This window comes from Coregonus clupeaformis, unplaced genomic scaffold, assembly GCF_020615455.1.
Source record: "Coregonus clupeaformis isolate EN_2021a unplaced genomic scaffold, ASM2061545v1 scaf0324, whole genome shotgun sequence".
Lineage (NCBI taxonomy): Eukaryota > Metazoa > Chordata > Actinopteri > Salmoniformes > Salmonidae > Coregonus > Coregonus clupeaformis.
In genome coordinates, this window is record NW_025533779.1 from 226,620 (window position 1) to 246,862 (window position 20,243).

The 20,243-nt window shown below is 49.0% G+C and overlaps 2 protein-coding genes across 2 annotated transcripts in view; one reads left to right on the top strand and one right to left on the bottom strand.

The window, feature by feature from the left end:
- Window positions 1-1,293: 1,293 nt before the first annotated feature.
- Window positions 1,294-16,597, bottom strand: ufc1 (ubiquitin-fold modifier conjugating enzyme 1). The gene is made up of 6 exons (XM_041871392.2): window positions 16,457-16,597; window positions 15,413-15,480; window positions 12,658-12,721; window positions 10,707-10,783; window positions 10,543-10,633; window positions 1,294-1,730 (listed from the first exon to the last, which is right to left on the bottom strand). The coding sequence occupies exons 1-6, from the start codon at window positions 16,580-16,582 to the stop codon at window positions 1,650-1,652; spliced, it is 507 nt and encodes a 168-aa protein (XP_041727326.1). The 5' UTR covers window positions 16,583-16,597; the 3' UTR covers window positions 1,294-1,649.
- A 19-nt stretch (window positions 16,598-16,616) lies between these two features.
- si:dkey-71l1.1 (uncharacterized protein LOC569883 homolog) overlaps window positions 16,617-20,243 on the top strand; it is a 32,275-nt gene continuing 28,648 nt past the window's right edge. Inside the window, exons 1-4 of the mRNA XM_041871391.2 lie at window positions 16,617-16,975; window positions 18,283-18,476; window positions 19,502-19,569; window positions 19,718-19,810. Coding sequence (XP_041727325.1) covers window positions 16,845-16,975; window positions 18,283-18,476; window positions 19,502-19,569; window positions 19,718-19,810 — 486 coding nt within the window. The 5' untranslated portion in view covers window positions 16,617-16,844. The remainder of the gene's footprint in view (window positions 16,976-18,282; window positions 18,477-19,501; window positions 19,570-19,717; window positions 19,811-20,243) is intronic.

Sequence of the window (20,243 nt, forward strand, 5' to 3'; positions counted from 1 at the left end):
CGAAGTCAGCTTGCAGGCGCCCGACCCACCACTAGACTGGCACATTCCCTAGATTCACAATTAAAGGGGAAATACACCAAAAATATCTAACTGTTTGTTTTCTTCCAGACAAAAAAAAATGGTATTCAGATGTGATTTAAGCATTGACATGGACTGAGAACATCCAATTTCATTGTTTCTCTATGAACAATTATAATTTTGGGTGAAAAACTAAATAAATCTAAAACTGAATCTGCTTTTATAGGGCTCCCCTTAGTTGTTTATTAACCTTTATTTTACCAGGCATATTGAAAGAAAACATTATATTGGACACCAAGGAACCGGGGAACAGCTGCAGGGGAGAAGAGAAGAATTTAATAATAATAATTATAGCTCATTTTTTAAAGTAGTTATCTTGCTAGAAAAGGTTGGAGACCCCTGAATTAGTGCCTTGGTAGACGAAGTCTGACCATACTCCAGTCAGTCCTCCTCAGTCTGACCATACTCCAGTCAGTCCTCCTCAGTCTGACCATACTCCAGTCAGTCCTCCTCAGTCTGACCATACTCCAGTCAGTCCTCCTCAGTCTGACCATACTCCAGTCAGTCCTCCTCAGTCTGACCATACTCCAGTCAGTCCTCCTCAGTCTGACCATACTCCAGTCAGTCCTCCTCAGTCTGACCATACTCCAGTCAGTCCTCCTCAGTCTGACCATACTCCAGTCAGTCCTCCTCAGTCTGACCATACTCCAGTCAGTCCTCCTCAGTCTGACCATACTCCAGTCAGTCCTCCTCAGTCTGACCATACTCCAGTCAGTCCTCCTCAGTCTGACCATACTCCAGTCAGTCCTCCTCAGTCTGACCATACTCCAGTCAGTCCTCCTCAGTCTGACCATACTCCAGTCAGTCCTCCTCAGTCTGACCATACTCCAGTCAGTCCTCCTCAGTCTGACCATACTCTAGTCAGTCCTCCTCAGTCTGACCATACATATTATTAAAGGTATAATATGGGTTAGGGTTGGGTTAGGGTTACGGTTAGGGTTGGGTTGGGTTAGGGTTAGGGTTAGGTTGGGTTGGGTCAGGGTTAGGGTTAGGGTTAGGACTAGTAACCCCACAGAGACCTTATTAAAGGTATAATATGGGTTAGGGTTGGGGTTAGGTTAGGGTTAGGGTTAGGTTGGGTTAGGGTTGGGTTGGGTTAGGGTTAGGGTTGGGTTAGGGTTGGGTCATTCTATGAGTAACCTTTCCACAGGTATCAGGTCTGAACATACAGACGGAAGTGATATCAGACAGATCAGAACAGAGATAAAACACATGACAGGTATCAGACATGTTTTATTAGACACAGGAGCAACATTCTGTCAACTCAAACACTGAAGTTTGCCTCTCAGCCATGTGACTAAATATCATAAAACAACCGTTTTCTAGTGGAATCTAGGCTGCGATTCAATCCAACATGGTGCTATAGCGAAAATGACATTTAAAGGTAATTTCCGATTGAGCCGACATCTGCAGAGTTTAACTTGAATGTGAACGCAGGAATATTGCCTTTTAAAGCAACAGGAGAGTGAGTGGTCACGTGACAGTAGCCACATCATTAGTCTGTTTTCTGGTTCTCAGAACAAACAGCAGCAGCACCTTCACTGGGACCACATCAGTAAACATGGGGGGTCTCAGCTTCCCTGCTGCTCTCTGTGTGTGATCAGTCCTTTAGAGATCAGGTCTGGAACCTCCACCGCCAGCCACGGACCCAACTACACACACAGAGAGAGAGTCAGTTAGTTACTGGACATGCAGAGCTGTGAGGAAGTATGTACACCCCTGAAAAGTTATTTTCGGACAGATGGATATTTGATATTAATTTCAATACTATTGACAGATAAAGGTAACAAATAACACTGAAAAATTAAACTTAGCAATCTTTAATAATATAATAATATAATATGCCATTTAGCAGACGCTTTTATCCAAAGCGACTTACAGTCGTGCGTGCATACATTTTTTTTGTTGTGTGTGTATGGGTGGTCCCGGGGATCGAACCCACTACCTTGGCGTTACAAGCGCCGTGCTCTACCAGCTGAGCTACAGAGGACCACACAATTAGAAATGCAATTTCTGATAGACAGTTACAAGAAACGCCTACATTAAGTTATTTCAGCCAAAAGGGGGCAACACCAGCTATTGTAGCTAGGGGAGTACTTATTTTTCCCGCACAAGGACATTTCATTCCTGTAGATTGTTGTTGAATAAATGATTGCCAAGTGTAGCTTTTCAGTGTTATTTGATAAATTAGGTTCCCTTTATCTGTCAATAGTATTGAAATGAAGATCAATTATCCATGTAAAAAAAAGGGGGTGTACTTCCTTCCTAGTAAAGTTAGTAGTAGTTAGTAGTTAGTAGTAGAGCCAAGTCTAATAACACAGAACTAATACACACACACAAGACACACACCAGACACACCTGACACACACACCAGACACACCCACACCAGACACACCCACACCAGACACACCAGACACACCCACACCAGACACACCCACACCAGACACACCAGAAACACACACACACACACACCAGACACACACACACACACCAGACACACACACACACCCACACCAGACACACACACACACACACCAGACACACCCACACCAGACACACCCACACCAGACACACCCACACCAGACACACCAGACACACCCACACCAGACACACACACACACAGACACACCCACACCAGACACACCCACACCAGACACACCCACACCAGACACACCCACACCAGACACACACACACACCCACACCAGACACACCCACACACACACCCACACCAGACACACCCACACCAGACACACCCGACACACCAGACACACACACACACACACCCACACCAGACACACCCACACCAGACACACCCACACCAGACACACCAGACACACCCACACCAGACACACCCACACCAGACACACCCACACCAGACACACCCACACCAGACACACCCACACCAGACACCACCCACACCAGACACACCAGACACACCAGACACACACACACCAGACACACCCAAACCAGACACACCAGACACACCCACACCAGACACACCCACACCAGACACACCCACACCAGACACACCCACACCAGACACACCAGACACACCAGACACACCCACACCAGACACACCAGACACACCACACACACACACACACACCCACACCCACACCAGACACACCCACACCAGACACACCAGACACACACACACACACACACCCACACCAGACACACCCACACCAGACACACCAGACACACCAGACACACACACACACACACCAGACACACCCACACCAGACACACCAGACACACACACACACACCAGACACACCCACACCAGACACACCAGACACACACACACACACACCCACACCAGACACACCCACACCAGACACACCAGACACACACACACACACACCCACACCAGACACACCAGACACACCCACACCAGACACACCCACACCAGACACACCAGACACACCAGACACACACACACACACACCCACACCAGACACACCCACACCAGACACACCAGACACACCAGACACACACACACACACCAGACACACCCACACCAGACACACCAGACACACACACACACACACCCACACCAGACACACCAGACACACCCACACCAGACACACCCACACCAGACACACCCACACCAGACACACCCACACCAGACACACCCACACCAGACACACCCACACCAGACACACCCACACCAGACACACCAGACACACACACACCCACACCAGACACACCCACACCAGACACACCAGACACACCGACCACACACGACACACCAGACACACACACACACACACACACACCCACACCAGACACACCCACACCAGACACACCCACACCAGACACACCCACACACACACCCACACCAGACACACCAGACACACCCACACCAGACACACCAGACACACCAGACACACACACACACACACCCACACCAGACACAGACACACCAGACACACCAGACACACACACACACACACCCACACCAGACACACCCACACCAGACACACCAGACACACCCACACCAGACACACCCACACCAGACACACCCACACCAGACACACCCACACCAGACACACCCACACCAGACACACCCACACACACACACACACACACCCACACCAGACACACCAGACACACACACACACACACACACCCACACCAGACACACCCACACCAGACACACACACACACACACACACACCAGACACACCAGACACACACACACACACACACCAGACACACCAGACACACCCACACCAGACACACCAGACACACCCACACCAGACACACCCACACCAGACACACCAGACACACACCCACACCAGACACACCCACACCAGACACACCCACACCAGACACACCAGACACACCAGACACACCCACACCAGACACACCCACACCAGACACACCCACACCAGACACACCCACACCAGACACACCAGACACACCAGACACACCCACACCAGACACACCCACACCAGACACACCCACAGCAGACACACCAGACACACCCACACCAGACACACCCACACCAGACACACCCACACACACACACACACCAGACACACCCACACCAGACACACCAGACACACACACACACACACACACACCAGACACACCAGACACACACACACACCAGACACACACACACACACACACCCACACCAGACACACAGACACACACACACACACCAGACAGACACACACACACACACACACACCCCACACACAGACACACACACACCAGACACACATACATCACACACACACACACACAGACACACACACAACACACACACACACACCTCAGACACACACACACACACCTCAGACACACACACCAGACACACACACACCAGACACACACACACACACACCCACCAGACACACACACACCAGACGCACACACACCACACACACCAGACACACACACACACCAGACACACACACACACACACACACACACACACACACACACCAGACACACACACACCAGACACACACACACCAGACACAGACACACACACCAGACACACACCACACCAGACACACACACACCAGACACACACACACACACCAGACACACACACACCAGACACACCAGACACACACACACACCCACACCAGACACACACACACCACCCACACCAGACACACACACACACCAGACACACACACACACACACACACACACACACCAGACACACCACACCAGACACACCGCACCAGACACACACACACCAGACACACCAGACACACACACACACACACACACACCACACCAGACACACACACACCAGACACACACACACCAGACACACACACCAGACACACCAGACACACACACACACACACACACACCCACCAGACACACACACACACACACACACACACCAGACACACACACCAGACCACACACACACCAGACACACACACACACACCAGCACACCAGACACACCCACACCAGACACACACAACACACCAGACACACCCACACCAGACACACACACCAGACACACCACACCAGACACACCACACACAGACACACACACACACACACGACACACACCCCAGACACACCGACACACACACACACACCAGACACACACACACACACACACACACCAGACACACACACACCAGACACACCAGACACACACACACACACACACCAGACACACCAGACACACACACACACCAGACACACACACACACACACACACACACACCAGACACACAGACACACACACACACACCAGACAGACACACACACACACACACACACCCACACCAGACACACAGACACACACACACCAGACACACATACATCACACACACACACACACCAGAGACACACACACACACACACCTCAGACACACACACACACACCTCAGACACACACACACACACACACACACCAGACACACACACACACACACACACCCACCAGACGCACACACACCAGACGCACACACACCACACACACCAGACACACACACACACCAGACACACACACACACCAGACACACACACACACCAGACACACACACACAGACCAGACACAGCACACACACCAGACACACACACACACCAGACACACACACACACCAGACACACACACACACCAGACACACCAGACACACACACACACACCAGACACACACACACACCAGACACACACACACACCAGACACACACACACACCAGACACACACACACACCCAGACGCACACACACACACCAGACACACACACACACACCAGACACACACACACACACCAGACACACACACACACCAGACACACACACACACCAGACACACACACACACCAGACACACACACACACACCAGACACAGACACACACACACACCAGACACACACACACACACCAGACACACACACACACACAGACACACACACACACCAGACACACACACACACCAGACACACACACACACACCAGACACACACACACACCAGACACACACACACACCAGACACACACACACACACCAGACACACACACACACACACCAGACACACACACACACCAGACACACACACACACCAGACACACACACACACCAGACACACACACACACACCAGACACACACACACACACCAGACACACACGACACACACCAGACACACACACACACCAGACACACACACACACCAGACACACACACACACCAGACACACACACACCAGACACACACACACACACACACCAGACACACACACACACACACCACACACACACACACCAGACACGCACACACACCATACACACACACACCAGACACGCACACACACCAGACACACCAGACACACACACACACACCAGACACACACACACACACCAGACACACACACACACACCCACACCAGACACACACACACACACACCAGACACACCCACACCAGACACACCCACACACACACCAGACACACCCACACCAGACACACCCACACCAGACACACCAGACACACCCACACCAGACACACACACACACACCCACACCAGACACACCCACACCAGACACACCCACACCAGACACACCCACACCAGACACACACACACACACCCACACCAGACACACCCACACACACACCCACACCAGACACACCCACACCAGACACACCCGACACACCAGACACACCAGAAACACACACACCCACACCAGACACACCCACACCAGACACACCCACACCAGACACACCCACACACCAGACACACCCACACCAGACACACCCAAAGCACACCAGACCCACACCAGACACACCAGACACACACACACCAGACACACCCAAACCAGACACACCAGACACACCCACACCAGACACACCAGACACACCCACACCAGACACACCCACACCAGACACACCCACACCAGACACACCCACACCAGACACACCAGACACACCACACACACACACACACCCACACCAGACACACCAGACACACACACACACACACACCCACACCAGACACACCCACACCAGACACACCAGACACACACACACACACACCCACACCAGACACACCCACACCAGACACACCAGACACACACACACACACACCCACACCAGACACACCAGACACACCCACACCAGACACACCAGACACACCAGACACACACACACACACACCCACACCAGACACACCCACACCAGACACACACACACACACACCCACACCAGACACACCCACACCAGACACACCAGACACACCAGACACACACACACACACACCCACACCAGACACACCCACACCAGACACACCCACACCAGACACACCCACACCAGACACACCAGACACACACACACACACACACCCACACCAGACACACCAGACACACCAGACACACACACACACACACCCGACACACCAGACACACACACACACACACACACACACCCACACCAGACACACCCACACCAGACACACCCACACACACACCCACACCAGACACACCCACCAGACACACCAGACACACCAGACACACACACACACACACACCCACACCAGACACACCCACACCAGACACACCAGACACACCAGACACACACACACACACACACACACCCCACACCAGACACACCCACACCAGACACACCCACACCAGACACACCCACACCAGACACACCCACACCAGACACACCCACACCAGACACACCAGACACACACACACACACACACACCCACACCAGACACACCCACACCACCCACACCAGACACACACACACACACACACACACACACACCCACACCAGACACACCCACACCAGACACACCCACACCAGACACACCCACACCAGACACACCAGACACACACACACACACACACACACCCACACCAGACACACCCACACCAGACACACCCACACCAGACACACCAGACACACACACACACACCCACACCAGACACACACACACACACACACCCACACCAGACACACCCACACCAGACACACCCACACCAGACACACCAGACACACCCACACCAGACACACCAGACACACCCACACCAGACACACCCACACCAGACACACCCACACCAGACACACCCACACCAGACACACCCACACCAGACACACCCACACCAGACACACCCACACCAGACACACCAGACACACCAGACACACCCACACCAGACACACCCACACCAGACACACCCACACCAGACACACCAGACACACCCACACCAGACACACCCACACCAGACACACCAGACACACCCACACACACACACACACACCAGACACACCCACACCAGACACACCAGACACACACACACACACACACCCACACCAGACACACACACACACCAGACACACACACACCAGACACACCAGACACACCCACACCAGACACACACACACACCAGACACACCCACACCAGACACACCAGACACACACACACACACACACCCACACCAGACACACACACCAGACACACCAGACACACACCCACACCAGACACACAGACACACACACACACACCAGACACACACACACACCAGACACACACACACACACACACCCACACCAGACACACAGACACACACACCAGACACACATACACCTCACACACACACACACACCAGACACACACACACACCACACACACCCCAGACACACACACACACACACTCAGACACACCAACACACCAGACACACACACACCAGACACACACACACACACACCCACACCAGACACACACACACCAGACACACACACACACACACACACCAGACACACCAGACACACACACCAGACACACACACACACACCAGACACACACACACACACACAGACACACACACACACACACACCAGACACACACACACACCAGACACACACACACACCAGACACACACACACACCAGACACACACACACACACACACACACACCAGACACACACACACACACCAGACACACACACACACACCAGACACACACACACACACCAGACACACACACACACACCAGACACACACACACACACCAGACACACACACACACCAGACACACACACACACACACCAGACACACACACACACACCAGACACACACACACACACCAGACACACCAGACACACACACACACACCAGACACACACACACACACCAGACACACACACACACCAGACACACACACACACACACCAGACACACACACACACACCAGACACACACACACACCAGACACACACACACACCAGACACACACACACACACCAGACGCACACACACACCAGACACACACACACACCAGACACACACACACACCAGACGCACATACACACACCAGACACACACACACACACCAGACACACACCAGACACACACACACACCAGACACACACACACACCAGACACACACACACACACCAGACGCACACACACACCAGACACACCAGACACACACACACACCAGACACACACACACACCAGACGCACATACACACACCAGACACACACACACCAGACACACATACACACACCAGACACACACACCAGACACACACCAGACACACACACACACCAGACACACCAGACACACATACATCACACACACACACACACACACCTCAGACACACCAGACACACACACACACACCTCAGACACACACACACACACCTCAGACACACACACACACCTCAGACACACACACCAGAGACACACACCAGACACACACACCAGACACACACACACCAGACACACATACATCACACACACACACACACACACCTCAGACACACACACACAAACACACACACACACACCAGAGACAAACAGACACACATCAGACGCACATACATCACACACACACACACACCAGAGACACACACAGACACACCTCAGACACACACACCAGAGACACACACAGACACACACACACACACACACACCAGAGACAAACAGACACACATCAGACGCACATACACACACACACACCGCACGTACCCCCAGGGCCATCAGGTGAGCCAATCCAAACTTTGGTACGTTCCGCGCCCACAGGGGTTTGAAGTGGTCCGTCAGACAAATCTTCCCCCCCCTGCAACAAGACAGGAACCATGTCACCCTGCACCAATCTCCATCCCATTGGGCTATCTGTGTATGTAACTTACCTGTACATCTTGGCGGTTTTCCCATCCAGCTCTGGGATGGCGACCTCGGGGGCGGTGGACGGGTACGTTACAGGAATCTGACCAGACAGGAGAGACAGGTGTATGTCAGTGTTTGCTGGACATTTGACCGGGCAGCATTTTAATTTACCCGCCATTTGAGACATTTACCGGCCCCATATGCATTGGGTGCGTAAACCATTAGGGCGTCCACCCACGGTGCTCAGAATGACAGAAATCACATTTAGATTATGGTCATTCATCTCAACAGAACATGCAAATCAAGGATACAATGATATGCGGTCTTTCTTACCGAATTCTGATGTGCAAAAATATTAATTGAAAAACATTTACTTTTCCTCAGCCAACAAGACGAGTAACGAACAGAAGGATCACTAGTCTGTCAATCTAATATCCCACATAGTAGAACAGTCGACCTATTCTATTGGTCAGCTAAATAGCCTGTTCCAAACAGACTCTGGGCCAGTTGTGGGACGATCCCAAATTAATTCAACCAGTAGGCCTAGACTACATAACAATACATCTAAAGTAATGAGTCTGATGCAATAGATCAGAACGTTTAGCTCAACATGGTGGTAAACTATTTTTTCTTCACATTATAAGTGCAGCAAGGCGCACAAGGCTGCAGACTACGGGTGAATGTTCCTTCCATAATTAGCGGGAAAACACCGTTGTCAAAAGGGCACCACACATGCTAGCGGTTTCATGAGACAGAGATGAAAATATCTGTTAGAAATGTAGAAAGAGGAGATGAACTAGCATGGGGTTGCTAATATGACTAGAGTTGTTCCTTTGGCTACCGGACAATGAAAGAAAGTTGATAACCAATAGAACATGAAGGAAATAGGCTACTGGTTTCAATGGCACATGGAAGTCTTTATAAAATAATTGCCTCCACGTTTCTATGGTTGGATTTTACTTTGAAAGCAAGGTAAGACATCCCTCATAATATGTAGTAAAACATTCAGGTTTTAAATAATGAAGTATGTTTTCAAAATGCATACAGCCTCCAGCTCATTGCAAAGTGGCGTGTGACGTGCTGAAGGGTTAGCCTGGTTAGGGTTAGGGTTAGCCTGGTTAGCCTGGTTAGGGTTAGGGTTAGCCTGGTTAGGGTTAGCCTGGTTAGGGTTAGCCGGGTTAGGGTTAGCCGGGTTAGGGTTAGCCTGGTTAGGGTTAGCCTGGTTAGGGTTAGCCTGGTTAGGGTTAGCCTGGTTAGGGTTAGGGTTAGCCTGGTTAGGGTTAGCCTGGTTAGGGTTAGCCTGGTTAGGGTTAGGGTTAGGGTTAGCCTGGTTAGGGTTAGCCTGGTTAGGGTTAGCCTGGTTAGGGTTAGCCTGGTTAGGGTTAGGGTTAGGTGCTGCCTAGTTGCCTATGCCCTTGAGCTGCTGTTTGAAACGTGATTGCATTTAGAATAGCCTGTTTCACTCCACTGAACCCTAACTAACCCTAACTAACCCTAACTAACCCCAACTAACCCTAACTAACCCTAACTACCCCTAACTACCCCTAACTAACCCCAACTAACCCTAACTAACCCTAACTAACCCTAACTAACCCTAAATACCTAGTCCGCTGTTTGATGAGCTGTAGCAGCAGATCTCACGCTGCATCGACTGGTATTTAAAAATCAATGAATAGGCAAAAATTCATTATTTTGCAATGGGATTATTATTATTTTTCTGACCATTTTATTTATCTGCTTTATATTTATTTTTGCCCAAAAGCCGGTTATTACCGGCTAACGGAAACCTTGGTGTGGTGCGTGTGGTTAGGGTTAGGGTTAGGGTTAGGGTTAGCCTGGTTAGGGTTAGGGTTAGCCTGGTTAGGGTTAGGGTTAGCCTGGTTAGGGTTAGGGTTAGGCTTAGGGTTAGCCTGGTTAGGGTTAGGGTTAGGGTTAGGGTTAGCCTGGTTAGGGTTAGGGTTAGGGTGTACTTACATCAAACTCCATGTCGAACTCATACTTCAGGAGGTCATGAATGTACCAGCACTTCCCAAACCACCTGGCAACACCACCACCCAGGATTGGTCAGTTGAAACACCACACAAGATTGGTCAGTTGACAACAACAACACACAGGATTGGTCAGATAACAACTCGACTAAAATTATCCAGAGTTTTAGTCGACTGATAATAACTAAAACTAACAAAGGATTAAATTACTAAATTGTAACTAAGACTAAAGGTGTGGTGTGGTGTGGTGTGGTGTGGTCTGGTGTGGTGTGGTGTGTGTGTGTTAGTGTTGCACAGTATACCAAAACTTCGGTACTTTTTCGATACTAGATAAGGCAAAACGGTTCAGTACTAACATTTTTGTTACTTTCGGTTCTTCTGTCAAATGTGTCTCACGTCGTATACTGATTGAGAGGATCAAGTCTGTCAACCAGCGCAGCCGATGTCCCCTAGCGTGAGCAACACCTCTTGCCTGCTCCACTTTCTCATTGCTAGAGCTAGCCTGTCCTGATGAGGAACCACTGCACTGGGAGTCTGGGCAGCATCATGTTAGCTCTCTAGCCTGTCCTGATGAGGAACCACTGCACTGGGAGTCTGGGCAGCATCATGTTAGCTCTCTAGCCTGTCCTGATGAGGAACCACTGCACTGGGAGTCTGGGCAGCATCATGTTAGCTCTCTAGCCTGTCCTGATGAGGAACCACTGCACTGGGAGTCTGGGCAGCATCATGTTAGCTCTCCACTCATGCTGCACAGAAGTTAACTCACTTGAATGATGCAACAAGGCATGTAGATATGTTGAAACTGTTAATTACCGTTCGCAAAACAATGTCCATTACAGGCTAGAACACTTTACAATGCAATCAAATACTGGTGGCTTCCAGCTTTGAAGGCTAACTTCCCTTGCTCGTGTACAGCTGAAGCCAACATCAATTCACTACCCTAGAACTTTGTTTTTGACCATGACGCAAAATATGCTGATTTTCAGAACATTGTTAATTCACTTGACTCAGAGATACTGAAGAAAATACAGTGCATGACCAAAAGTATGTGGACACCTGCTCGTTGAACATCTCATTCCAAAATCATGGGCATTAATATGGAGTTGGTCCCCCTTTGCTGCTATAACAGCCTCCACTCTTCTGGGAAGGCTTTCCACTAGATGTTGGAATATTGCTGCAGGGACTTGCTTACATTCAGCCACAAGAGCATTAGTGAGGTCGGGCACTGATGTTGGGTGATTAGGCCTGGCTCGCAGTCGGCGTTCCAATTCATCCCAAAGGTGTTCGACGGGGTTGAGGTCAGGGCTCTGTGCAGGCCAGTCAAGTTCTTCCACACCGATCTCGACAAACCATTTCTGTATGGACCTCGCTTTGAGCACGGGGGCATTGTCATGCTGAAACATGAACGGGCCTTCCCCAAACTGTTGCCACAAAGTCTAGAATGTCATTGTATGCTGTAGCATTAAGATTTCCCTTCACTGGAACCAAGGGGCCTAGCCCGAACCATGAAAAACAGCCCCAGACCATTATTCCTCCTCCACCAAACTTTACAGTTGGCACTATGCATTTGGACATGTAGCGTTCTCCTGGCATCCGCCAAACCCAGATTCATCCATCAGACTGCCAGATGGTGAAGCGTGATTCATCACTCCATAGAACGCGTTTCCACTGCTCTCGAGTCCAATGGCAGCGAGCTTTACACCACTCCAGCCGACGCTTGGCATTGCGCATGGTGATCTTAGGCTTGTGTGCAGCTGCCGACAAACAGTTATTGTGCTGACGTTGCTTCCAGAGGCAGTTTGGAACTTGGCGGTCCCATTCTGTGAGCTTGTGTGGCCTACCACTTCGCTGCTGAGCCGTTGTTGCTCCTAGACGTTTCCACTTCACAATAACAGCACTTACAGTTAACCGGGGCAGCTCTAGCAGGGCAGACATTTTAGGAACTGACTTGTTGGAAAGGTGGCATCCTATGACGGTGCCACGTTGAAAGTCACTGAGCTCTTCAGTAAGGCCATTCTACTGCCATTGTTTGTCTATGGAGATTGCATGGTGGTGTGCTCAATTTTATACGCCGGTCAGCAACGGGTGTGGCTGAAATAACCAAATCCACTAATTTGAAGGGGTGTCCACATACTTTTGGCCATGTAGTGCATCTCTGCCTCACCTCTCCTTCACGGAACCAACTGACTCAAAGCTGTGGATGATGTCATGGGTCTTAAAGAGACAGCTGCACTTTTATAAAAGAAGAGATCACTTATTCCAAATGGAAGGGAAACCTTTCAACTGTAGCCCCGTGAAATCAGCCAAAACAAGCTCAATAACTCAATGTACACACTCCTATTGAGTATGCATTCACCTGTATTGTGAATAGTCTTAGGCTACATCTTGATTTACCCAGTTTATTTATAGAGACTTAGCATTCAGATAAATGATTTCCATTACGTTATGTAGTTAGATTGGTAAAAACAAAGTCAAATTAATTGTATGATTGATTAATGCATACATTCAAAAATGTCAAATGTAATGATATTGAACTCTCCAGATCTGTCTGGATCAAGCACCATTCTGGACCTTTTGGCTAATATACCTTCTTTACTTGCCTTGGTATCGTTTTGGTATCGAGTATGGTGATGGTATCATTTTGGTATTGAGTATTGTGATGATATTGAGTATTTTGATATTAAACCTGGTATCGAAGTCAAAATTCTGGTATTGTGACAACACCAGTGTGTGTGTCAGACCTGGTTCCCTCCTTGTTGGACTCCAGGCGGAACCAGTCGTTGTCTGCTGTCTTGTTGTTCTCCACATACTGTCAACAAACAAACAACATATTAACAACAACCAAACAGCAGGATTCATATAGTGTGATAAACGCCTTCAAGGTAGCAAAATGATTCACACTTCTAACACGCTCTCTGTATGCTAGCTATAGCGGTCAGCCTTGGTCCCTCTCCCTGTCTGTCTTTAGGAGGTATAGCTCTGTATGCTAGCTATAGCGGTCAGCCTTGGTCTCTCTCCCTGTCTGTCTTTAGGAGGTATAGCTCTGTATGCTAGCTATAGCGGTCAGCCTTGGTCTCTCTCCCTGTCTGTCTTTAGGAGGTATAGCTCTGTATGCTAGCTATAGCGGTCAGCCTTGGTTCCTCTCCCTGTCTGTCTTTAGGAGGTATAGCTCTGTATGCTAGCTATAGCGGTCAGCCTTGGTCCCTCTCCCTGTCTGTCTTTAGGAGGTATAGCTCTGTATGCTAGCTATAGCGGTCAGCCTTGGTCTCTCTCCCTGTCTGTCTTTAGGAGGTATAGCTCTGTATGCTAGCTATAGCGGTCAGCCTTGGTCTCTCTCCCTGTCTGTCTTTAGGAGGTATAGCTCTGTATGCTAGCTATAGCGGTCAGCCTTGGTCCCTCTCCCTGTCTGTCTTTAGGAGGTATAGCTCTGTAACAGTTAGTAGTTAGTAGTTACCCACTGGGCTAAAAACTGCTTGAATAAACGTTTCCACATCATGTCAACCCCAAAAATTTTTATGTAATGACGTTGAATCAACGTGGGAAAAGTCGCCTTTTTTTTGCAACCTAAATCCGATGACATGGTGACATTTTTTGTTGATTTCACGTTGAATTCAAACGAGTTCACAACTCAACCAAGTGTAAATCAAAAGTAGACGTTGAACTGGTTAGTAGGTGGATCGCTGAGCTCCAGCTGGTGAACTGTCAGTGAGCGACACGTCGTTAGTTAGCTAGCAGCTCCCCTGTTCTGTTTTACCGGCCCCTGTCTGTCTCCGTCCCGGTCTCACCTTGATGAGGGCCAGGTACTCCTCTCGGAGCCGCTGCACCCAGAGTTCCTTGTCCCGGGGACCGGAGTTGGTCTTGAGCAGCGGGATTTCCGACACAGCCCTCCGAGTCGCGTCGTCCGCCATCATGCTCTGGAAGAGAAAAGGAAGCTGACGTCACGGATAGAGTGAGAGAGGAAATGGATACATTTACATGAACACCCAGTCAGTGCTCAGAAAAATACTATTTGATGGATACAATAACAAGACCGCCCAAACAACCCCATTACCACTGTTTAAAACACAAATCTGAGCGTTTCGGGATGTAAATAAAAACGAAAAAACATGTCGGTACCAAACTACTTGTTCCGTGTTTTTAGAGGGAAGTACGTGGCTGCGGACATTCGGGGGAATGAAGTTGCGGTTGCACATTTGTTGGAGGTGGTCCTCAGCTCTCAGCATCTCCATCCTCCCAGAAAACCTTCATCTGTTTCGGCTCCTTTTGATTCTCTCTCTCCGTTCCTCCGGCTCGTCGCATCGGACGTAAGTAGGACCGCAGAGAGAGAGAGAGAGAGGGGGAGAGAGAGAGAGGGGGAGAGAGAGAGAGAGAGAGAGAGAGAGAGAGAGAGAGGGGGAGAGAGAGGGGGAGAGAGAGAGATGGTTTGCATGATGTAGCCTCGCTATGACAGCCTAGCTAGAAGCTACTATACTTTGACTGTCCTAGTAAGGTCACAGGAACTGCTCGGCAGAAGGAGCCTTCAGAGCAGAGGAGCAGATGTCTGTTTCTAAAGAATACACAACCTCTTGTCCAGGGGTATTTAAATATTACCCTAGAAGGTCCGGACTACTGCTAGTTTTCTGTTCTACCTGATAGTTAATTGCACCTACCTGGTGCCCCACGTCTAAATAAGTCCTGAAAACTGGAACTGGCTTTGACGTTCAGATTTGAATTTGAGGGCTGTAGTGTACTGGGAGCCCAGCTCTATAATACCACACTGACATTACCTGGATTTGGCTATATAATACAACCTCTATAACAAATGCAAGAGTTTTAGCTCCATGTTGTATGAACGCATGTTCTAAGTGCATGATGTTTTAACCAGTCTAAATGTTCTATTCTAAAAGGCCCTGAATGGTCAATCCGACATCTGCAGTGGCTGTGCAGCATTTACAGTGTTACGGCCTCTGCAGAAGTCAGGGCATTCAGACTTCTTGCTCTTCGCAGAGCAGTGCAGAGCTGCTGTGAAGGAAGTTGGCAAGGAAGTGAGTTTGTGTTTATACAGGACCTCCCGCCCCCACCTACCTTCAACCAATCATGTTGGAGCTAAATTTGGCCTCTGCGTGCCTCTGGAGGATCCACGATTGCATCACACACTCGAATGCGAAGCTTCCGACCACATTTTCGGATCAAGCATGAATTGTCTTTTACTGCCCAGTAATGCCCGGGGAAGGGGAGGGCAGTGATCATTGGCTGTCTGTTTATTCAAGTTAGATAAAGACCTGAGATTATGTGTGTGTCATGGTGTGGGTTTCTGGTGTGTGTGTTATCTCTGTGTGTGTATGTGTGTGTCGTGGTGTGGGTTTCTGGTGTGTGTGTTATCTCTGTGTGTGTATGTCTGTGTCATGGTGTGGGTTTCTGGTGTGTGTGTTATCGCTGAATAGTAAACGAACAAACATTTTACCAACTGGGGACATTTTGTTAGTCCCCAAAAGGTCAAATTCTATTTCTAGGGGGTTTAGGGTTAAGGTTAGAATTAGGGTTAGTTTTAGGGTTAGGGAAAATAGGATTTTGAATGGGACTGAATTGTGTGTCTCCACAAGGTTTGTTGTACAAGACTGTGTGTGTGTAGGTGTGGAGCCCTCATGGGCAGTGTTCTGGCCTTGGCTGGTGCGGGCCGTCAGAACTGGCCTTTCTCCTCGGACACACCCCCTCCCCAGTGGGACACACCCCTTCCTCACTGGGATACGCCCCCTCGCTGGGAGAGGAGGGACGGACGTCTTCCCAACCCCGGGAGCTTCCACGCCCTGCATCGCTCGTGCAAGGGTAGTATTACTTATACTATACTACTACTACTACTACTACTACTACTACTATACTACTATTATTACTACTACTGCTATTAATACTACTACTACCACTACTACTACTACTACTACTACTACTACTACTACTACTACTACTACTACTACTATTAATACTACTACTACTACTACTACTACTACTAATACTAATACTACTAATACTAATACTAATACTACTACTAATACTAATACTACTACTACTACTACTACTACTACTACTACTAATACTAATACTACTACTAATACTAATACTACTACAACTGATATTACTACTACTGCTATTACTACTACTACTACTCACTATTGATACTGCTACTACTACTAATTAATACTACTACTACTGCTACTACTACTGCTGCTACTCATACTACTAATAATGCTACTACTACTACGATTGATACTACTACTACTACTGCTACTACTACTACTACTACTACTATTAATACTGCTCTACCAATACTACTACTACTACTACTATTAATACTGCTACTACTACTATTGATTACTGCTGCTAATGCTACTAATACTACTACTAATCTGCTACTACTATTAATACTGCTGCTGCTGTTAGTGCTGCTGCTGCTGCTGCTGCTTCTGCTGCACTGCTGCTGTTGTGCTGCTGCTGCTGCTGCTGCTGCACTGCCACTGCTGCTGCTGCCGTGTGCTGCTGTTTGCTGCTGCTGCTGCTGCTGCTGCTGCTGCTACTGCTACTGCTACTACTACTATTAATACAACTACTCAAATCAAATCAAATGTTACTACTATTTATACTAAACTACTACAATACTACTACTATACTACTACTACTACCACTACTAATATACTACTACTACTACTACTACTACTACTACTACTACTACTATACTGCTACTAACTAACGTTAACCCTGGCAGCTTCCACATAAACAGCTAGCTATAACACCATGCTGTGGAGACCATGTGTCCTAATCTCTCTCTCCCTATCTCTCTCTCCTATCTCTCTCTCTAGATGTGTTCCCACAGCAGATTGAGGGAGTAAAGATGATTGTCAACAAAACCCTCAGCAGCTTCTTCAAAGTTAGTAGTAATAATAGGACATAATAGTTATGATAATACGTCGGATTGAATGGCACACACACACACACACACACACACACACACACTTCTCAGCCTATTTTTATGATGTTGATTCTCTGTGTAATTAATTGTATTGTGTGTGTACCAGGCCAGCCATACCTTCCACCTCAGTTCAGTGTGTCCGTCTCAGTACCGCTTCCATGTGGAGCACCGGCAATCTGACAGCCACGGCAAAGATACGGTCAGTCACCTGTCTACCTGTCTACCTGTCTATCTACCTGTCTATCTACCTGTCTACCTGTCTACCTGTCTACCTGTCTACCTCTCTACCTGTCTACCTCTCTACCTGTCTACCTGTCTATCTACCTGTGTACCTGTCTACCTGTCTATCTACCTGTCTACCTGTCTATCTGTCTACCTGTCTATCTCTCTACCTGTCTACCTGTCTATCTACCTGTCTATCTACCTGTCTACCTGTCTACCTCTCTACCTGTCTACCTCTCTACCTGTCTACCTGTCTATCTACCTGTCTATCTACCTGTCTATCTACCTGTCTATCTACCTGTCTATCTACCTGTCTACCTGTCTATCTACCTGTCTACCTGTCTACCTGTCTACCTCTCTACCTGTCTACCTATCTACCTGTCTACCTGTCTACCTCTCTACCTGTCTAT